Here is a 24,172-nt window from a genome sequence, read left to right as displayed (position 1 = left end):
GGTTTTAAGACTTGAACAAGCATGTACTACAAACTGGGCACATGCTAAGCTAAAATGCTTTGTGTAAGTAATTTCACTTCATTCCTCCAAAACCCGTAAGATAAGTGGTTAAGAGCTCAGACTCTAAATTCAGACTTGTGGGGTCTGAATTCCAGTTCCATCAATGACTAGCTGTGTAAATCAGACAAACTATTTAACAATTTGGGCCTCAGTTTCCTCCGAGATTAAGAATGGTAATTCCTGCAGCAGTCAGGAATGTATTCAACTGCAAGCAAAGGAATATCTGCCCATCGTGGCCTCAGCAAAAAAGGGTTTATTCTTCTACCTAGTTGACAATCTGGAAATGGTGACTGCAGATGTTGGCTTAGCATTTCAGCAATGTCACGGCTGGTATCTGTGATGCCTTCAGCCCTTTCTGCAGGAGCACATGAGAGCTGCTGCGGTTCTAGACACCCTGTCAGAGTTTACGGCAGGAAGAGAGCAGAAGAGGGTACCAGACACAGGAGCCCTCTTCTGGTCAGAAAGCTGAGGCAGAACCCCAGGAGATTACTGTGTATGTCTCACGTGGTCAGAATTCTGTTATGTATGGCCATTCGAGCTGCAAGAAAAGCTCGATTTGAAAAGCAAATACGTAGGAGACACACTTTCACTCACACAAAATTGGGGTTCCATAAGCAAGGGAAAGGGAAAATGGATATTATTGGCTGAGCACCTAAACAGAGCTTAACATCACAGAAACAAGATTCACAGGCAGCCTTGTGGACGTCTAAACAGTAACAATGTAAACAGGCATTAGGACAATTGGGTAGAGGTGTTTAACCAGTTCCATTGCTCCTAGATTGCTTTCTGTACTCTACTTAAGATTTACCTTTTTTTTTTTTTCTTCATAGAGGCTAAGGCATTGCTCAACTGGAGCCCCTGCAAAAATAAGTGGAAAAAGGAGTAAAGAAGTAGCCAGCTCTTTAGTCTTCTGAATCACCAGGCAATCACCTAAGAAGCAGCAGCAGAACATCTGTATTTAACCAGAAAGACCTCCGTATTTAATAGAAAGAATAGTCATGAAGCTCGATTGTTTGATTAAGCATGGAAACCAAATACTGACCTTTTAGGATAATAGCTGGCTCCTCTTGGAATGGAAAACAACTGCATGAGAATCAAAACCTGATGTGTGAAGTGTCCCCTCAAAGCAAGATATTCAAAAGATGTTAGAAGTTTTAGCCAGGAAAATAGACATCTCTATTTTTCAGTTAAAAAAAATCCCCAACTTACCATTACTAATTAAAACCACAATATGTAAAGAATAATGCCTCCCCTACCGCATGAAAGGAGTTGGTCCCATATTTGCAAGGTGTAAGGAACATGTGAGGTCTGGTGACCTCATATATAATAATTCTATGCATATAATTACTGTGTACAGAGGTGTCTGGAGAGCAGATTTTTAATCAATGCCAGAACAAGCCTGTGTTACATTAATAGAAAATGTAGAACACATGGTTCCAAGGCTGTTTGTTCAACCATAAAATGAGCTGAGTATTACTGAGTCTACTTCCTCCCAGAGGGTGAGCGAGTCGAAGACAAGTCCTCTGGGACAAAAGCTTTGTCTGCAGAGCACTGAGGGCAGTGGTCGCAAGACTCAGAGAATTCAAGGATGATCAACTTCGACCTCGCCAAGTAGGAACTTTAAAATGACAATTGTATCAACAATCCACCAATCAATGAACAAACTACCTGCCACTGTCATCATTTTATAAAAGGACTTAACACCAAGCAACTAGGATGGACATACTTATTCTCCCAGTAAAAGGAATGAGTTTTACTAAAATCTCACTCCCTCACCCTAACTTTTCTCACTTAATATGCACAGATGAACATTTCAGAGTCACGGGGTCAGTTCTGGCACTGTTCTCTTGGTCCTAGATGGACTTCTTGGACATTGGACTTCAAGGACAAGAGGGCTCTCTGGTATAGGATTACAGGCAGGGCGCAAGAGCATTAGAAAGCAGCAATTAAAACTCTTCAGCAGGAAATTTTCAAGCACACGTGGACCTGGAGTAGAGAACTTGGCAAGGCTTCCCCCTGCTCCCCTCATAGCCAGCCTTAAAGTACAGACAGCCGCTGACTTCCAGTGGTTCAGCTTAAGAGTTTTGACTTTATGATGGTGCAAAAGCCATATGCATTCCATAGAAATCGTACTTCAGATTTTGAATTTTGATCTTTTCTCAGGCTAGGGATATGTGTATGATACTCTCTCAAGATGCTGGGCGGCAGTGAGCCCCAGGTCCTAGTCAGCCAGACCGCGAGGGTGAGTAACCAAGACATTTACAATCATTCTGTACCCAGACAGCTGTTCTGTTTTTCACATTCAGTTTTCAATAAACTACATGAGATATTCAATACTTCATTATAAAATAGGCTTTGTGTTAGATGGTTTTGCCCAACTATAGGCTAATGTAAGTGTTCTGAGCACATTTTAGATAGGCCAGGCTAAGCTACAACGTTCAGTCGGTTAAATTCATTTTCTATTTTTTTTTTAAACTTACAATGGGTTTATCGGGACGTAGCTCATAGTAAATCAAGGAAGATCTGTACATCAATAGTATAAATTGAGACTCCAGGTTCAAGTTCCTATTGTTGCTACTTACGTATTTATTTTAACTCTGCTACTAGAACCTAGTCACCTTGAAGGCAGGGGCCTTATATTCTCCACGGAATCTCGCACTCGGAAGGCATCCAGTGACACCTACTGACTTGGTGTGAGCTTGATGACTATGGAGTCTATAAAAGTTCTAAAAACAAATCAGAGTGGCTGATGAAAATCAGTGGGAACTGGTCGTGGGAAAAAGATGAGCCTGTCCAAAGAGATAAGAAAAGAGAAAATACTTAACAGTCAGTTGAAAACTTTCCTGTTCACATATCTAACTACACAATGTCTTACGCATATGTAGATAGTCTGAGGTTGAAATTCAAGTTTGTTTTAGGAAGTTCAAATAAAAACAATCAAGGCTGTCTATATTTGAAAATGAAAATGAGGACTTTACCACCTAGATTTCCTACACAGTACGTCAACCTCTCTACGAATTTACTGTGTAGTGGGAACAGAATAATCACAGGAGTCTGGCAGCTGACGAGAAACTTTGAGATGATCTTATTCAGTTTTCTTATTTTTCAAGAAAACTGGACTCAGTGAGGTTGGGTGATTTATTTGAGGCCACAAGGCTAGACACTCTGGTTGCGACACAGAACCCAGGTATCCTGTTTTCCAGACCATGACCTCTCCACAATATTATTTATTCACTGAGTGATGAAATCACCTTCTGCTTTCATATTAAATTCAATAAAATCTGAGCCCACGTTCAGTGCTGACAGTGCCTTGCAGTGGCAGTAGATGGTCAAGAAAGAATACACATCATGAACAGGGTAATGACATGCCCTCCACCCTCAGTGACTCATCATTAAACAGGAAGGATTCCACATAGCTAAGTACCATGTTTTTGAGGTAAAAGTTTCTCTTGAGAAATAAAAAAAATTTTTTTCAGCCTTTTCAACTCATCCCATTTGCTGAGTCCTTTCACTTTGCTCCACTATCTTCATAATATCTAACATGTGCACGTTACATGAATATCTGGTCTAGGCAACCAGACATCCCTGCTGAATAAACAAAGCCATCCAGAGCCTACTCTTCGATGTTTGAAAGAAAATGAAATAATATATTTTGTGCAATTCTCCTTTGTACCAAACCCTGCACATCAGCCTACACACTGGCATGCACACGCATAACTATGACACCAGGCAAGGTAAGAAAGCCACTTAAGGGGATGCACATCAGTGTTACTGTAGTCTTTGTTCCAAATAAATGCCACCATCCTAAAGCACTGAAGGACACAACAGGACTAATAAACTAGGCAAGCACACAACGAGACAAAGGAATGAGTGGTGTGATCTTTGAGGACACCGACTGTCTGCCTTATTGACAATATTATCACCGTCCTAGAACATGGGAAAATAGTGGGCATTCAAATATATTGTATGCACGAGGGAAAGAAAAGAAGGACGGAAAGTAGGGAGAGAGGCAGGTTGGTTGATTAGAACCTGAAAAACCCAGGTGTCAGAGGAGGTATTTTAGTAGAGTCTCAATACAAGGTACAGCTTCCTTAGCAGGAAACGGTTGTGCAGGAAAGGGGGAAGAATTTCAGGCAGAGACAGCTCTTGCTCACGTACGGCCTTGCAGGCTGTACGCTGCACTACTCTCGAGAGGGCTGTTCCCGTGGACTCCGGCAACCCCGAGGAGGGGAAAGACCAGAAGGTTTACCGCATGGTGCTGGATGTCATCTAAATAGATTTACAGTTCATCAGTCACGATTCATTTGGCTGACTAAATTTTTCTTCAGGAGGATCATTTGGGGAGAGGCAGTGGTAGAAATAGGAGACAGTTCTAGAAATGACAGATCTGGGTTAAGATCTTCATGCTTCCACTTATTTAGCTGTGTAAAGGCAGTGTAAACTCGTGGAGGGCAAAACCTGTGTCTATCTTACTCATGAATTTATCTCAGTGCCCAGTACATAGAATGCACTTAGTCAATACTGGATGACAAATTTTAATCACGTATCACGCACTTAATGGTTTCCTCATCTCTAAAATGAGAATATTGACGCTGATTTCACTATGAGTAGGAAACAAGAAAACGCGAAGGATGCAGCACAGTGCCAGACTCGTAGTCATCTTCTCTCCTGTAAGCTGAGAGACAGTAACGAGGGTCTGGAGAGAACACTGTTAGCATGTCAGTCCTCAGCCCGAGCAGTACCCACTCCTGGGGGGCATCTGAAGACAGGTGAGGTCTGATTGTTGCAATGACTGGGCCTGTTTAAGTGGGTTGGGACCAGAGTGTTAAATGTCCCGTAGCATGTGAGACAGTCCTTCATAAAATACCCCAACTGCCTAACTGTGCCCCCACTGAGAAGTGCGTATAGTGTTAAGAGGTAGTGAAGTCTGCTAGTTTCATGCGAACTGTCACTTTAAAATACAACACAGAAAACTGTTTGAAAAGTATTTGCAAATGAAATAACACTTATCCTGATTTTATTGTCACACACACACACACACACAACAAAGAGGGGGGTATTACTCAGTGGTAAAATGTGTGCTTAGCGTGCATGAGGTCCTGGTGGTTCAATCTCCAGTACCCCCATTAAAAAAATAATAATAAGTAAATAAACCTAATTACCACCCCCCGCCAAAAAAAAACCCAAAAGCAAACAAAAAACATCAGACTCTAACACATTATAAAGTCAACTAAAATGTCGTAATTTTTTATGACTGCAGGAAGCAAGTTCTAGTGAAGTAGTAAATCAAATAGAAAATGTGGCACTAAGTCAATGTAACAAAAAAAGAAACAGACTCACAGATACAGGGAACAAATGAGGGGTTACCTAGTCGGGAGAGGGAAGGGGGAGGGGCAGTATAGGGATAGGGCATTAAGAGGTACAAACTATTACGTATAAGTTACAAAGATACATTGTACAACAAACGGAATATGGCCAATATTCTATTATAACTATAAATGGAGTATAACCTTTAAAAATTGTGAGTCACTATATTGTACACCTGTAACTTACATATTGTACATCAACTATGCTTTAATTTTAAAAAGTTCAAAAAAACCCACTTCATTATCCACACACACACACACACACACAAAGGCACTAAAAGCAGAGAATGTGTTTGCAAGAAATGTTAAGAAGAAAGGATTTTTATCTTGTCAAAGAAGCAACCACAATTTTTCCTAAAAGAAATCAAAGAAAGCAACTTTGAAGAACTCTTATTTTTATCCTTTTATTTATTGGCTCCTTCTGGCCATGTATTCCACACAGTAAACATCTGTGTCCCGTTAAGATTTCAGTTCCCCTGCCGAGCAACAGTCCTGCTGGTCTCAAGCCCTACAGTTTGCTTATTCCTTTGCAAAGAGGAAGCCAGAACAACGATTTAAAAAGCAAGGCACTGAAGAAGAGGGATAAACAGGTCAAAAGTGAAAGGTCAAAGATCGACAGTAGGGACCTTCCCAATAGGGTACCTATGTACTCTAAGGAGCGTGCAAGAGATGTAAAAAGACTCTATTAGAACCTCTGCCTATAATGCATCTATGTACATATTAATGACATTGACATGCTCACTTGAATCCCGTGTCAGACAACACGTGAGGTATTTCAGTTTAGACTTCCGTAGTAAAGCAACTTCTCCATTCTCTCCTTAAGAATCATCAAAAAGAAGTAAGAACATGAAACAAAAATTGTAAACTTCAACCTCTCAGAAATTAGGAACACAACATTAGGAGCACGAGGAAGGGCTATGAAATGCAGAGGGAAGCCGGCTGCAGGAAGATGCTGGGAGAAGACGCCCGTCCCCGCAGCTCGCAGGCAAACAGCAAGAGACAGAAGTCACACAGAAGAGGAAATCAGAAAAGTACATGTACAAAAATCAGAAAAGAGGTACTAAAATTACCATCATTTAGAGATGATTTATTTTCAAGTAAAACCTAAGAAATGCATGCAAAATGTTGGGAATTTAGTAATGTAGCCGTGACAGTTAATTTTACATGTCAACTTGACTAGGCCAAAAGATGCACAAATAGCTGGTTAAACATTACTTCTGGTTGTGTCTGTACAGGTGTCTCAGGAAGAGATTAGCATTTGAATTGGACTAAATAAAACAGAAGCCCCTCCCCAACGTGGGTGGGCATTATCCAATCTGCTGAGGGCCTGAATAGAACAAAAAGGTGGGGGAAGGTTAAATTCCCTCTCTGCCTGTAGAAGAGCTGAGACATCAATCTTCTGCCCTTGTAGTCTTGGTTCTCAGGCCTTCAGACTGGACTGGAATTTATACTGTGGACTCTCTTGCTCTCAGGCCTTTGGACTACCCCACCAGCTTTCCTGGGTCTCTAGCTTGCAAACAGATTGTGGATTTCTCAGCCTCCATAATCACACAAGTCAATACTTGATGACAAATAGATAGTGTTTCTCTGGAACTGACTAACACAGCAACTAAGCACAAAATTAGAATGGAACTGTGGTGGTTGGATACACAAGTCCAAGCATTTGTCAAAATCCAGAGATACACACCAAAAAGATAAGTTTTACTGTATATAAATAAGTCAACCAGAAAAAGAAAATAACCTGCAAGAATAGCCAAAAAATTCTGTAGAAGAGAAGTAATGAGGAGAGACCAGCTCTACCATATCAGAACATATCACAGTGCTACAACAATCTAAACAGTGTGGTAAAGGCAGATGAGTACAGAGATCCACAAAGCCAGCTACAAAGTCCAGAAGTGAACCCCTCTAGATACGGGAATTTGGTATGTAACACTTGCAGTCTAGAGAAAAAAGATGCAGTTTTAAATGCATGGTATTGGGCAGCATTCTGGAAGGGAAAATAAAATTGGATCCCTACGTCCTACTTTCTATCAAAATAAATTCCAGATGGATTCTAGTTGGACAAAGGTTATAACCTGAAACATAAAACTTTAAAGCCAATAGAAAAAAACAGGAGAATCATTTTATAATCATGGAATACAAAAGACCTTTGCTGGTATGACATAAAATGTGGTCATCATGAACGACTATAAAAATAAAAACTATAAAAAATGACATAAAGCTATGCAAAAATAAAAAACAAATTCTGCAAGTATCATTTGTTAAAAAATGCATATGCTGTATAGATCCACGTGTAGGCTAGCTCTGGAAAGATACATGTAATCCTGGCAACAAAAACTGCCTCTGGGGGAGGAGACTGAGGAAACTCACACTAGCACTTGTATTATTTATGTGCCGTAATCTATTTCAAAAATACAAATATTGTTTTCATTGTTTACTCCTAAACAACAGCTTAAAAAAATGAAAGGTCATCATAAGAAATGTTCCTCACAAGAAACATCCAATATAAATATCCAATTTAGAAATAACTTGCGTAACATACAGTTGCTAGCACAATGCTTGATACACAAGAGGAGCTTCAGTTACGAAGTCAGCTATTACTCATCACTGCCTTCACACGAGATTATTTTGAAATGTATCCTTACTATTTTCAATAGCAATTCTATTTACAGCAGCACTACCTACTGTAATATAAAATACTCCTTTTTCCAAGAATAATTTCAGTTGGCCAACACTTAGTTAGTGAGAATATTTAAATAAATGTCATTTAGGCTCTTCAACGTCTGATCACGCACCTTTTGCACTTACACTCCTGGCCAACTGCACTGCTTAACAATTTCTGAACATGCCCTTGCTTTCCTCCATACTTTTGAAAATACTGTTTCTTCTGCTGAGAGAACTTTATCCCATCTGCCAACTGAAATCATCCTTCCTAGCAGGGCTAGCTCAAATCCCACCTATCCACACAGCTGTCCTCAAACTCTGTCCGTAAGTATATTACAGACACGCACAAAGAGAAAGGTAATAAAAGATGCAGAATGATCAATTTAAAAAGTTATTTATTAAACAAGTTTAACACAACTAAAAGTATATTTAAAAGTCCAACATGACTGGATCCCTTTGATCCCTTTCAAATATTCTGGGAAAAAGCACTTTGTCAAACTTTCTAATGATAAAAGAAATGATAAAAATAGAACAGGTATGGATAACATTTTTAAACAAACAAACAATAAAGCACATGGTAAATTTAGAAATAAAAATAAAAACACACAAACATACAAACTACTGAAGTATGAAACCAAAATGTTTCATATGTTTTAAAATGCTTTTGGTATACTCACATGAGGGCTGAACTGTTTATGTCCAAGTTAACAAAAGTATATAACCACCTTTTTTTAAGGTACCAAGTAAAGGTACAGAAATAATTTCAGAATGTGTTGGGCATATAAAGTGTCCACATTTGGCAAACCTATTCTACATATGAACATATTCCCTTACACGTAATGAAAAAAAGAACTTATAAATATCTTGATTTGAGAACTGTATTTGATATTTCTGTTCAATTCCAACATCATCATCACCAAATGTGCTATCAAAAAAGTCACTCGAAATTTTTTAAAAGCTGCTTCTGAAAATTTCAGTATTTTAGGGCAAAAGAAAAATACCATGTATTCTTGCTCATGAATTCTGATGCTTAGTTTCTATGGTTAACACAGACAAAAAAAATACAGTCAGGAATACTCCTAGAGAAAAGCCTCTCTCTCAGTAGTTCCAAGTGTTGTTATACAACATTTCACTGGAAATACTGGTTTCACCACAGATTTGGTAGCAGCTTCTGTTTGAAATATAACTTTGCCCCATAACATCTATCAAAGGCTTTAAAACATAATTGACTTTGGCAGTACACATGGAGACCATGATGTGGGTGGGAACTGCCAGTGGGTATGAGGGCCTCACGGAAGGGTTCACTGTGCGTGTGTGTGTGTGTGTGTGTGTGTGTGTGTGTGTGTGTGTGTAGGGGGAAACAAGATGAAATGGTTTATTCAGAACTACAAAATATATTTTCCTAATTAGATTTCAATTTTATAAATAATGTAAATCAAATGTTTAGAACTTGAATCTCTATGAGAGAGGCAACTATTCTGCTTTTTTCTTCCCCGAGCACAAAGCTTTAGCTACGCATGTTCTCCTGGACACTGACGAAAAGCTCCCCTCTGTCCCCGTCTCAGTCTGAAAGAGAAGGGGAACGGACAGACCTGCCGCTGGCAGGGCTGGAGAAAGCGAAGGGCTCCTTGTCCTTGTCTTTACTGTCGTGCTTGTGCTTGTGCTTGTGCTTGTGTTTGTGCTTCTTCTTCTTCTTCTTGTGCTCGTGGTGATGGTGGTGATGGTGGTCGCTGTGTTTGGAAGACGTAGATTCTTTAGTAAATACTGAAAGTGGAGCGGTTGCAACTGGATGCATACTCATCTCCAAAGGTGATTGTTCTTTACCTTCAAGATTAAAAACACCCAAATAAATTCCCATTGATAACAAGGAAAGTGAAAGGGAAGAGGGAACTGAAGACAATACAGGAAAAAGAACAGATTTCTAAGTGTTTACCACTTCCATGGGAGTAATTAGGAATGAGAGAAGTATCTAAATAAGACATCCTATTAGTTACACAAGGTAAGTTTTCAGCATTCTGGCCAGGAAGTGAATATTTCAATTCCTTGTAGTCTATACAAATTATGACATACACTAGTGTGTTATCAAACCATCTTCTAAAAATTAATATTTAATATTTAAAGTACTATGAAGCAACAATAATGATAACACGTGTGTTAGACTTGCAGCCAACTAAGAAAAAAGCCTAAGAATCATCTCAGATCCTCTTTCTTCCAGACCCAATAAGTAAACAATAATATAAATAAATAAAATATAAAATAATAAATACCTTACTTATTTTATATATTTATTTTATATATTTTTATATAAATAAATAAATCCCCAGTCTTGTTTATTCTCGCTTACGTGTACCTCTTAAATCTGCCCCTCTGTCCAGTCTGCAGCTGTACCAGTTCAAACTACCTCCCTTCCTCTGGGTCACAGTACTAGTGTCCTATTAACTGGCTTCTTTGCCTGAAGTGTCCCACAGTCAAATCCATACTTCACACAGCCGCACAGCAATGGTTCTCAGCTAGGGGCAACTTTGTCCCCCAGGGGTTGTTTGGCAATGTCTGGAGACACTTTTGTTGTCACAACTGGGGCGGGACGGGGAAGAAGTACTACTGGTCACCTGTGGGTAGAGGCTAGTGATGCTGTCAAGCATTATACGCACAGGACAGCCCCCTACAGCACAGAATTCTCATGGCCCAAACTGGCAATAGTGTCGAGGTTCAGAGGCCCTACTGCACAGACCTTCCTACAAACAAAGCCGATTATGATTATTCGTTTAAAAGCTCAGGTAGTTCTACTGACAGAACAAGATCTTTAGACCTCACTGCAGCAATTTCTGAAAAACTACTTATTTTTAAAATCTAAACTAGCTAAAAACCTAAGCTTTTCTCACTAAAATTTACTTCAATGCAGTGGTTTCTTTTCTTTTTTAAAAAGTAAATTCTCAGCACTAATTTTGATCCAGTTCAGCCCCAAGTCATTTTTTTTTAACACCAAAAGAGGCATCACCATAGAAGTTTTCTAAAAATCACTTTCAGTTGAAATTTTACTGACAGTTCGCAATCTGTTCTGAATTTACCTTATCTTCCACTATTCCCTTCTATACACTCTAAAACTACCCCCTTCACTTATTTGTAAATGCTACTCCAGCGCTTGAAATGCCCTTCCCTTGTTTCTTGTCTGACTTGCACATTCATTTAACACATGTCAGGAACTACATGAGAGAGAGGAAAATAGTGATGAACTGGACAGATCTCAGTTCTCCTGGAGCTTACAAACTAGCAAAGAAGAAAGAAATTGAGTAAGCACATTTGAGTAATAAAAAGACAAAACACCAGAAGTGAAACAGGAGCACAACCAGAGACTTAAATGAGTGGTGAGTCGGGTGGAATCAGAGACAAACTTCTCCAAGGAAGTAATGTTTAAACTGTACCCTAAAGGAAGGGAAAGGGAAAGAAACAAACATTTTAGGCTCTTTAATACTTTAAAATGCAGCTCAAATGTCACTTCTTTGGGAAGTTTTCCCCAAACTGCCCAAAAAGAATTAGTTTCTTCATGTTCCCAACAACATAATACATATGGGGAAATTAAGGCACAGAGAAAAAGAAAAATTCAGAAAAATTTTGAGAGATATCTGATTTATAGTTAAGTCAAATATGTCACTATATAATTTCAATTTAGATTTTAAATGAAATATATAAACATATCCTCAATTCTGTATATATGGGAATATAGGTCCCTACCTAACAGAATATACACTAGCCAAGTGATGAGGATAAGTAATAGGACTTTAACGTCTCATAAACAAATTCCTATAACTTTTATCTCATTATTTAGTCACTCTACATCACCAGACTTTGCAGCTTTCCAAATGCCTGCCTGCACTACTGGGAGTCTGAGGTCCATTTCTGTTCTGAGAGAAGTTTCATCATCTAATCCTGAACACCTGCCAAGCTACTTGGATTTCAGAAAAGCCAATGATTATATTGGAAACTGTACTTCCCAGTAGAGGCAACTGCCAGGGGTACAACTAAGTGTACTCTTTCCAAGGAATATTACAGATGTTTTTTTTTTTTTATAATTTATCTCTTTTTTTTGTGGGAGGTAGATAATTAGGTTTATTTAATTTATTTATTTAATGGAGCTACCAAGGAATACTTATAACCACTTCAAAAGTAAATCCAATCTCTTGTCTACTAGTCTTCTACTATTCATCAAAGATATACTGATTATAAATCTTCCATTTCTCTTGATTTGTATGAAGTCTATTAAGAGGACAATGGATTAGCTAGATCCAAGGAAAAAAGTGTTAGGAACCAGGGCTCCTAGGACAAATGGCTGATTCCAGGTCTGGGTAGCACAGTTGCAAGATGAGCCTAAAAATCTCGTATAACAGCAAGGAAGTTAAAGTCTTCTCAAGAGACTCAAGAGTCAACCTAAGAGATTCTCACTGACCAAAGATGGGACAATTTGAATACTGATAAGGATAATAACTGTAATGGATTAGAACTGATGGATCACCACTGGAGGATACTAATTAGCCAACTTGTTATTTTGAAAATTATTAAATAGAAAGAATCAAGCCTTTATCTTTCTTTTGCGATATGATCTATACCACTGGGTAATAGTAGATGGGGGTGAAGTTAGCTTTATGGAAATAATTCAGTTTATAAATAAAAACAGAAAGATGAATTATAATATCACCATCTTGCAACCCTTAATAAATTAATGTATCGAAGCCTTGAACATTTTAGTGGCTAACCTCATAAAAAAGTCAACCAGACATTGTATGCTTCCAGATGGAAGAACACACCACCATCTATAAACCTGAATCCAATTAAGCTTCTAGACACAACCACAAATTTAAAGGAAATATAGAGGAATCTAATTACAACACAGGTATACAATTAGCAAAATACAGACTTGAAAACTACAGATCAAAACCCTCAATTGTTTAACAAATACACTGTAAAGGGGAAAAAAGAGAGGAGAAAAGATGGACTGGAAACTTTAAAAAGATGTAAAGGATATATTAGCCAATCGCAATGTGTAGACCTTATGTGGACAGTGATTCAAACATATAGTTAAAAACTAAAACAAAAATAATGGCATTTATGACTCAATTGAAATTTAAACAGTGACTGAATATTTAATGATATGAAAAAACTGTTTACTTTTTCAAGCATAAGAATATTATTGTGGTTATGACTTTTTAAAGTCCTTACCTTTTAGAAATATATAGTAAATTATTTATGAATAAAATATGTGGGCTTTGTTTTGGAATCATTCAGAAGGGCGGAAGTGGGTAAGGGTATAGATTAAACAAGACTGATCAAGAGCTGATAATTTCTGCAGCTTTATTGGGGGTTCATTATACTAGTCTGATTACTTTACAGTTTTCCATAACAAAAGCATTTTTTAAAAAGAAGTTAAGGCAAATTGGCACTTATCTGTGTAAATGTTAAATGCTCATATTTTTTGATTCAGAAAGCTCATTTCTACAAATTGATCCCACAAATTGTGCTCATGCATAACTGCAAAGAAATATATACAAAAATACTCATTAGAATAGTGTTTGTAACAGAACGTCTGATAAAACCGAATGTTACTCTATTACCACCAACATTTTCCTCTTACGTTTTCATTTCTATTGTAGACAATGTATATTTTTTATTTGTTTAATTTTTATCTTTCCTGAGTATTTTTACCAGGTCTAATACAAGGTGATAACAAAGTACAATTTCTCTCACATGTGGGACTATATTAACAGTCAGATTTGGGACACGTATGAATTTACTTTCATACTAGCATAACGAGGTCATCTACAGAATCTCTACTGAGAAAAATGCATCTATTACTATCCCCAGATACAAACATTTACATAAGAAATTTCACTATAATTTTAAGGGCTTATAAGATGCCTGGGAACTTGAGGCCCTTTCAGGTTAGACACCACTCATTTTTAAAGCTAATGAAAGCCCTTTTAATGATCTGAAATAGTAAGTCTCTATTATAAGACAGGAGATGTATCAGGAAAAGGAGATAAACGTAATTCACAATATTATAATTATCCTATTTCATGTTTTCGGGAAAGAACAAAGCAGATGTTCAGTTTTGTTGTTCTATCTAACATAAAATCTCTCCTAGAGACCTAATGAATTCACTATGGATAAGGGTTAGCTGCAGTCAATTTAACAAATGCAAAACAAATAGAAAGAAGTACTTAATACAAGCCTAATGTAGAAGCTTTGCAGTCCATTTGATAAAAGTGCTGAAAACAGACACTGAGTAATCTCCTAATCCTTTTAAATTCACTGCATTAGGTATATGTTAAAATTTAACACAAAATCTGCAGTTTCTGTTAGGAAAAGTGTGAAGTCTGTTCTTTGGATTCTTTAGATTTAAAAAATGTGTAGAATCATATCATTATAATTTAAAGAAAAAAACCAGTCTGTTTTTCATTGACTTTCAAAAGAAAGAATTCTTGGGCTCTTAAGTTTTTTTTGTTTTTTTTTAAGGTTTCTGTACCAGAACTGTGCTTTTCAGTGCTTTTCTGACTTGTGCAAGAAGTTGTTACATAATACAGCAGCCCCAGTGAGGCAACTGCAGGAACTCTCCTTCTTCTCCTCCCCACAGAAACCACCAGGGATTTCCCTCCGCTCCTGTTCCTGTCACTCCTCCACTCATCACTGCAACCCGCAGCAACTTGGGAGACAGACCAGCCACCTCAGGCCTCGGCAGCTGCGGAGAGGGAGCTGCAGTGGTGGGAAAGGAGATGACGTGGTAGGCTCAACCCATCACACCATGCGAACCACACAGCCCTTTCTCCAGATTCCCTTCCTGACTCAGGAGAGGGAAATGAAACAGTCAAGTAATGAAGGAAAATAGCACTGCCACTTCTCCTTTCTTACCTCCGATGGCTTAACCTACCACCCACATGTCACCCCTACCCTAAAATATTCCTCTCCCTATCATATGCAAGGAAAGAGAAAACGGGTGGGGAAGTTAAAAAGTAAACCATGACCTGTCTTCTACTTAACAGTTTCCACTTATCTCACCTAAATCCTCATTCCTATTCTACCCCTCCCAGATGAGGCATGCAACACATTCCAGTTCTCAATTATCTCAGACCTCATCTCGGCTCATGAATAAAGCAAGCAGGGGTCACAAACTCAAAAGCCTTGAACCTAAGGGGACACCATAAATGAGTAAGCAGACTACCAGGTGCGACACAAAAAGAACCAATGGAATGGAAAGCACATCATTGCCTAAGACAGCCTCTCAGTTAACTCTTCTTCAAGAAAAGCTGGAAATCCAAATTTTTATCTGTAATCTCTTCGTTTTTAGTCAACTACTTCAAAAATTTTTCTAAGACTTCTATGGCCAGTACAAGATGCCTCAGTTGGAAGAGCTGAATAAGGCCCCCCAAAACCCACTTGTGAACCTCAATCTATAATCCCAAGAGAGACCACAGCTTCCCTTACCACTATACAGAACCCCAACTCTCAACCCTCAGCCCAGCTTGTAATGGGAGGCAGGAAGAGAGGAAGTTCCTGTTTTACTGCCAACTTTACTTGAGTTAGGTTAAAGTTGTGCTTCTAACATTCCAAAATATGGAGCTTAAAGGGCCTTTTCTCTCAGAAACAGTGTTACACAAAGCAGCTAAGTCTGCTACTTCTGTTCTTCAGGACAGTGTAAGTTAAGAGGGTTTCTGTTGGCTAGTTTGGGAAAGTTACTTATCAAATATAACAATATGTTTACAGGAAAACTGTACTTAGAATTTCAAAATAAATACATGTATAAACAAACTTTTGGAACACTACCACTTGTAAAATGAACATTTTCTAAATTCTAATAATATCATTGTTGAATTTTAAGACCTGCTCAGTGGTCATATGGTACTGGATAGCATAAATACACTTAAGGGAAATTACAAAAGCACATTAAAGAATACATTCAAAATTAAGTTATATAGAGTCCAAAAAAAAGTTAAAATGTATTTTTTTAAAGCCATATGAAATAATGATAAAAAGGCACACTGGTGGGCACAAAAAGGTGTTAAGATCTGCTTTTATACATAGGTTAGCGTGCCACATCACTAGGAAAAAACAAATATATTCAGATTCTTTACTGGAACATGAATTTATTTGCCTGTTGGAATTTAGATAGATTTCTTTTTTAAAAGCCATGGAAAACAAGCAGGAGCATCACTCTCAAACTATATCAAGAGGCTTGAAATGCCCTAAGCTTTATAATTTTAAAAGATCTACAAAATTTTTCATGCCTGATAAAATTTTAATAAGTATAATGATTATAAAGCAAAATTACACCAAAACCCAAAACAAAACCAAGAAAATATAGAATTGGCAAGGGCCAAGAAATGTCAAAATTCACTTAAAGTTAAGTGCTAAAGTCTCTAGCTGACTTCCTTCTGAAATACATTTTGGGTGAATTTATTAAAATAAATGCATAGAACACACAAAGAGATACAAGCAAACAACAGTCTGGGGTCTCAAAACCAAAATATTCTGAGGTGTTGCTTTTGTTTGAAGTCTCCTATTCATCACAGCTGATCCCTAAGTTCCTCCAATCAATAAACAGTTACTCTTTTGTTTATATGAAAAATACATGGTTTATATTAGCAGAATCCATCAGTTGGAATTTTAAAGCCTGACTAATGACTTCTGGAAAAACTGTTCTTTAAAAATAATCTTGCTTATGTATCTTTTTTTTTCACTCCCTGTTCCTCCAAAACTTGACAACTAAATTTTTGTTCATCAGCATTAAAAGTTTACTCTTTATTTGGTTTATAATCTTCTCTTTGTAAGCAAAAGAACAGAGTTAAGTAGAAGACAATGTAGAATAGCAGAATAGGTAACAATCACGTATGAACTGAATTACCTTTCATAAACTTAAGCCCGACTGATATGAAATGATTTAAAAGAATATGTTAGTTTTCTAGGTACAGCATCAAGTCTTCATGACTAATCATGAATGACCAGTCAGGGGGAGGGTGAGAGGAGAAATAAGTAGTTGATTTTTGTATTTTATAAAAATATAATTATGGTACAGATTTGATAGCTTCTACTTAAGCTGACATTTTTCTTATTATAATATTCTTAGAAAAAGCACTGCAAGGAAAAAGCAAAATGTTAATATAATAGGTATCCTTAAAAGGCATAATAAAGGATGATTTTCCCCCTCCCTTCTACTTATCTGTTATGTCACAGTTTTATATAATAGTAGTACATTATTTTTGAAATAGCAAAAAGTCTAATTTAAAAGTCATTATGTTAGATAATATAAAGTCAACGTGTTGCAAGAAAAGCAAGTCCTCAGATCTATAATTTTCAATGTATTTTTTTAGTTGATAAAGAAACTTTATGATGTTTGTAGATTTGTTCTTGAGCAAAATAGCAATAAAAATAATCATAATAATTTCACCTGTTCCCTTCCGTGCAAGTTCCATACTCCACTGGGGTTTTGTGGTGGGTGTGCCATCACAGCCTGATGAGTGCTGGGGTATTAAAGCAGATCGGGAGCTAGCTGGCCGATATTTTGAGAGCCCTAAAATGCCAAAGAAGAGGGAAAACAGGGATTTATTTGTTTCCCAAAAGAAGAAAACAGGCTGAAGGTTTTCTATAAGTTAACCTTAAAGCCAGAATCAGATAGATAGAAAAATTCAAATAATAAAAATAATACTATATTTTAAAACTACTGAAGATCCTATTTGATTTAATCCTTTGTCATGGTTCTGGGAAACCATGATACTTAAGTCTGAGAAAAATACACATTCAAGAAAGACAGTAAATCTGACTAGATTGAACATATAAATTAGAGTCTATATTCTGGGACAAAACCATGTCATATTTTTTATTAGTTATATGGAACTTTGCATATAATAAAGTTTGCCTGCTCCCCCCAAAATTATTAATAAATTCCATTATAATATTTACTCAACAAATAGATCAAAATAATTTAGGGATTATAGAAGATATTTAAAACAGGAAATGTTTTAATGGTTTAACATGAACAGTACTGCAGTATCAGGTGATTCAATTTCTAATTCCAAATTACCCACAAATTAGATATAAAATCCAGGACAGACATTTATTTCTTTTTGCCTCATTTTCATTTGTCACATGGAAAAGTTCTAAGATTTGGGTCTAGCTCTGAGTTGGCCATTACTTGGGTATGTCATTTAGGGCAAGTCATTTAAGATCTCTCTGCTTAAGTTTACTTATCTATAAAATGGATAGAATACATAAATAATCATTAAGATCTCATAATTATAGAAGCCAAAGAATTCATGACCTGTCAGTTTTCAAATACAATTAGGTTCATACTCTACCCGATGCCAGTTCTCAAATTCTACTAGCTCATCCTAGATTACTAGACAGTAAAAAATAATTTAGGTCTTATAAATAAAATTAAACAAAAAGCCAAACAAACAACAAGCAGACTAAGGTGGGTAAGAGAGACTTGCACAAACATAACATGTTTTTTAAAAAACCTCATTCAAATGTAAAGATCATAAAAGATAACCACAACTAGCATGAAGTGTAAATAGAACTTTCCAATAAAAAAAAAAACAGGAACAGTATCCCTCTCCCACAAAAAAGAAATGCATTATAAACTTGAATTATCATTTTACAGTTAATAAGTATCTCAAGTTATTATATTGACAATAAAATAGTACTATGAGATACAAAAAAACAATGTGATAAATAAAAATTAATGAATTACATCTTATATATCAACAGGCATGAATTTTAGCAGCATAATGCTGACTGAAAAAACCAAGTCATATCGAGTGTCATAACATTTTTATACAATTCAAAAACTAAGGGCAAGTAAACATATAGATCATATATCTATGTGGTACACTGTAAAGAAAAGCAACAGAATGATTAAGAAAAAGAAAAAACGAAAATTCAAGACAGTATTTATGTACTTGTAGTGAAAAGACAGGTGAACAGAATCAGGGAAGACACACAGAGGAATGGTCGTATACACGTTAAGGTGAGTGGTAGGTTCTCCAATATTTGCTTTATTACTGTATTTCACAACTTACATGCAAGTGACATCAAAGCTTTATTCCTAAAAAGTTTTAAATGCTGATGACATGAATTAGGTATAATCTCTTCAAAAAGCATTATGGCAGTCTGTATCAAGAGCTATAAAAATCTTCTGAAGATGGGTATTTTATAATAAAGCTAAAATTAATCTTTTCACCAAAATACACTTACATGTCTAAGAGCATAATTTGACAAAAAAGAAACAAATGCTCCAGCATAAAGTTACCCACAGAGAATTACTTGCAAAAAATTAAAATCAGAAACAACCTAAATGCCTGCCCACTGGGAAGTAATATGGTAAATTAAAGTGTATCAACTCAATACCGTCTCAGGTAATATTTTCAAAAGAAAAGATTATGATGTTTGAGAGATGTATGCAGAAATCTATGATATGATATAATATTATGTGAAACAGGAAGTTAAGAGAAAAAAGTAGTTGTCATAGGCTGCATTACTACAGTCAAGTTTTATATATAATTATACATATATAATATATAATTTATAAATACAGTTACATTATTTTTTTAAAAATCTAGAAGCCAAATACTTAAAAAGAACCAAAATAAAGTAGAAAATTAAAAGAAATACTTTTAAAAAATTTATTCCTTCGCTGATATGTGTTATAATTCGATACAATCTCGTACTTCATACTGGTTACTTTAAAACTTTATAGTTGTTCTCTTGAAAATAAAGTAACACAGTTTAAAATAGTGACATCGTGTGAACTGTCTCCACCACCCCAGTGAACGCAGTACACAGTCTTACCTGGAGTTGATGGCCTTTCAAGCATGTTTAAATGATGAGAAATGAATGCCTGGCTATCATGAACAGTATCCATATCAATTTCCTCCTCATCTTGAGAATTTGAAAACTAAAACACACACACATAAAACATGGAGAAAAAGAGCCATTATGTCACTTTATGTTTGGATTTTTCCTCCAAAAGGCAGCAGAAAGGCCACAGGATATACCCCCAAAATATCTTAAAAGGAAAAGTAGTCTTTTTCTCAAAAAGTATTAAAGAGAAAGAAAAGATTATGTGGTCCAGCCTCCATAAGAAGCTGATTAGAAATTACTGGAAATACAATAACAACTAAAATCTGTTCCTATGTTGTGGGAAGAAGTAGTGAGCTGTGGTAGACTGTGCACACATAGTTCCTCCCCCAAACAGAGAAGAAGTATGTGATAATAGAAGTTAAAAATTGGTTGGAATGGACATTGAGTTCTTCCATGATTCAGTCTGTCCCATCTGTTCCTGCTAAGGAAAAACCATCGCAAGTATTCAAAAAGATTTACAAGAAGGTGAATATCCTACACTGTTAATACAGGTTTAACCTGTATTTCTTACTCTGATTTTGAGTTTGACTTTACTGCTATCCTCATTCTTCTCCAGTATTTGACCAGGTTCTAGTGGGGACCCCAGTGGTGTATCAGCCTTCCTCTTCACTCCCTGCTGATGAGCTGATATATTACATGATGCTTCCTTGGCAAGGTGATCATCTTCCTGTGGCAATATTTAAGATCAAAATTAGATTTCTGAAGACAAGTAGCTCATGTCATAGTTGAAAACTAATACCTATAGCAACCATGCAGATTAGAGCATGCCCAGTGCCTAAAAGTTATCAGCAATGGGCTTAAAATAAATCTCACCTTTTCCTATCTGCTGGTCTTTTTGTGGGGAGAAGGGAGCTATTAAGTGAACTTTTAAAGTTTTCCCTGAAGAATCTATCCTTTTGTGTCACTTTCTCCTCTTACCCTAAAGACTTCAAGTATAAATGTGAATAAGTTAACATACATGGCAAGAATTATAAACATATTCATTTCCACTGGTTTATAAATACTCAGATCTAAAAGAGCTCTTTAATGAGACTCTTTTTTTCCTATTAAAAGATTTGTCTTACTTCTTCATAGCTCAAACCCTAGGATACATTTTAAATTTACAACAAATAAGTATGATTGTATTTTTAAAAATTTAGGTGAATAAGTAATTTTAAATAACTATTACTAACTAGCATAAAGAGAAACTTGAGTTTTAAAATGTCAAAACACCAGCAGGGAATTGCCAGGCAAGTAATCTGGTCTAAATATTGGTGAAAAATGAAGCCTGAAGTACTTGGGGACATTTTGTCATCAATAAGAAAATCGTTTCTGCAAAACCTTCTTTAAATTATAATAAAATGATTGCTATACATCCTACAGATCTTTCTACAAAAAGCTTGGTAATTACATAATGCATAGTTAGAAATAAAAGCTTTTCTGAAGGCAAACACATACACATATATATAAGTCAAAAGATGTAATGCATACTTTCCTCCCCAAATCAGCAGATTATGCAATTACCTGACTATTCATTGTCATTTACTTATTTGATTCAATAAGCATTTGCCAGGCACTTTTCACATATTTAGAATGATGCTATTACGCAAAGTAGCAAAATAAAGAAAGTCAGGGCCATGTGTTCAAACAGCTTGCCATTACTATATATGGACAAGATAGGTTAATATGTAATAGGTTAAATATTCATTTCAATTTTCTACTACTCAAAGTACAAATTCTATGCTCAAGCACAGAAAATCATTATGTTATCACAAAAGGAGTAAACAGACCGGCAGCACATCATGTTATGGGCCACTATGTAGTTGTCGGTAGCACTTTATAAACTGTAAAGTTCTAAACTAATGTCAACCAGCAGTTTCTTAAATGGTACAAGAAGCTGTTAGTGGCTTTAAAATCCACCAGTTCAAAAGAAGCTATTCTCTTCTTTAGATAGCTCTATATAATAAAACTATGTCTTCTATAACACACGTGATTCTTACAGGGTTCTGAAATCCAACTAGCTGTGCGTGACTACTTGGATTAACTGCAGCTTCTTGGTTGCCTGCTATGGCCTCTGGAATTATGGTCGGATTTAAGACAGCTTTTTTCTCTTTCAAATTAAGGACCAACCCAAGCTCTGGCAAGGGTAAGCAGGAAGGTCTACTGAGGCCAAAAAGTGTGAAGTACAAGTCCACAGCACCACACCGTAACCTCCAGTCATGTGAAGTACCTAGGAAGTAATAATAATAAAAAGTCAATATGCACATTTATCTAGACATTTGTAACTGCTCCAGAACCTGTAGAGAGGCAAGGGATGAGAGGATTACGAGCTCTTAAATGAGCCATTTATTAATTTAGGCCCCATGGGCAAACCCTCTACCCTAAAAGATGCTTCTTACTTAACACAGGTACTTACACAAACTGGTACAGAAAAAATAAATGTTTGAATGAAATAATACATTTTACAATTGAAAAAATTTTTATTCTTTTTCTTCCTACCAAAAAAATCAGACATCTAGGGAAAATCTAATATTTGAAAAATATTAATTATTCTGGCTCTAAATCTTCCTTTTAATTCTTTCTCCTTGGTAACTACTCCACATTCATTCATTTCTGTTTACCTTGTCTGATTTTCTTTTTCAACAGCCTATTAGGAAGACGGCACACCAAGAGCCTTCATGGACTGTATCACTGGAAATAAATTCCTCTAACCCTCAAATTCATTACTTTCAGGTTTTAAATATGGTAAGAAACCCTACAAACTATTTGAAATAATACAATTCTAAACTTGAACTTATTATAGAGGAGGAAAACATTTTGCTAAACATCTTTATATCTATGTTGTTCTACTAGGTATTTGCTTTAAAAAAAAAAAAAAAAAAAAAGCAAACCCAAGAGATGGCAACAGGTTGCAAGACATGTATTGATCAGAAGACTGCCTCTGTAGAAATTCAGTATAAAGTAGTTGAGAGACTTTTCAATTTCTCTAATGAGTCTCAGCATTTTCATCTCCAAAATAAGAGTTTTGGTCTCAGATTATATCTTACCCCACAGCAATGACAGACGAGAGCACCTGACACCAGAGTTCTTTCTTGCTTTCTTTTCTTCCCCAGTGGAGCACTCTAAGTAAATACTGTCATCAAACAGAACTGACAAGATGAAATTTTCATCTAGGGTTAGATAATTTCTATCCTTTCTAGGCAGAATTTAAAATGACCTAGAGAATTTAAAACAAGTGAGAAGAAGAAATATTCTTCTGGATAAGAAAGAAATTTAAAAAAAAACTATACTTAATTTTGGCCAAGAACTGTGGTTTCAAAAGAGTACCTTAATGTTTAAAAAGGAGAAACATAAAGGAAAGAAGTTGTTACAGCAGATTTTGGACAGCATAAATATTAAGCTTTGTGGTTTTCAACAACAAATATAAAAATAAGTAAATAAATTATAATCAAGGAGTGATTTTGATGAGATTTACTCTAACAGGTAAGTAAATAATATAGTAATTATGTACAAAGGAAATACTTATGTAAGGAATTATAGTTTTACAGAATTCATACCATACACTACACTGTGCTGCACTGCCATGAGACAACTACCAATCCTATTTGAGACATCTTCAATTCTACTACTGTGTGGTAAGGTAACAGATACATAACACTGTTAGAAACAAGCGAGAAGCAGGAGTTCCTGAGAAGAATGAGCTTTTATATCATAAAAACCACAGAGAAACTAGAAATGGGAAGAACATACAAAGTGAAAGTAAGGATGTTACACTGGAAACCCACTTCCTTCTCTGTACTATCCACATCTGGACACTTCCATGGACTAACACTGCCTAAGTTTTTCGTAGGCACTCATTATTCTCCTTCTCAAAGCATGTTACATATGTAAAGGTTCCACAAGGGACAGGTATCAGATTCCTGGGTCTTCTGTTACAAAAGCTGGAGAATGAACCCTCTGAGGAAAGGGAGGGAATCCTGCCAGAGCAGCTAGCCGTGCATCTATTTGTGGGTAGAGCAAGAAAAGAGCAACTCTCAGGTACTTTATCAGTAAGGAAACTAGAATGGTTTAGGGTGCATTTTCACTAAACCTAAGAAAACTAAACCTTGAAGATCAGTATTGCCCAATTATGTCTACTGCAAATAGTGATCCTGGAATCTTTATATATTGTAGATGATGTTGAAACCAATCAGGCAACT

General features: G+C 36.3%; 1 protein-coding gene across 5 annotated transcripts in view; it reads right to left on the bottom strand.

The window, feature by feature from the left end:
- Positions 1–2,626: 2,626 nt before the first annotated feature.
- TAF2 (TATA-box binding protein associated factor 2) overlaps positions 2,627–24,172 on the bottom strand; it is a 77,005-nt gene continuing 55,459 nt past the window's right edge. For 2 of the 5 annotated variants that reach the window (XM_014560706.2, XM_032468112.1), the window contains 6 exons: positions 21,974–22,203; positions 20,506–20,661; positions 19,923–20,028; positions 17,524–17,646; positions 9,683–9,914; positions 2,627–2,849 (listed from right to left, as the gene is read on the bottom strand). In XM_014560706.2, the coding sequence (XP_014416192.1) occupies positions 2,798–2,849; positions 9,683–9,914; positions 17,524–17,646; positions 19,923–20,028; positions 20,506–20,661; positions 21,974–22,203 (899 nt within the window). In that variant the 3' untranslated portion in view covers positions 2,627–2,797. Of the gene's footprint in view, positions 2,850–8,468; positions 9,915–17,523; positions 17,647–19,922; positions 20,029–20,505; positions 20,662–21,973; positions 22,204–24,172 lie in introns of those variants that run through there. The other 3 variants (XM_014560709.2, XM_032468111.1, XM_006186478.3) reach the window with 3 other exon arrangements.

The sequence above is a fragment of the Camelus ferus genome, chromosome 25, assembly GCF_009834535.1.
Source record: "Camelus ferus isolate YT-003-E chromosome 25, BCGSAC_Cfer_1.0, whole genome shotgun sequence".
Classification (NCBI taxonomy): domain Eukaryota; kingdom Metazoa; phylum Chordata; class Mammalia; order Artiodactyla; family Camelidae; genus Camelus; species Camelus ferus.
The sequence above is the reverse complement of the archived record's forward strand: the minus strand, read 5'-3'. Positions and strand labels throughout refer to the sequence as shown.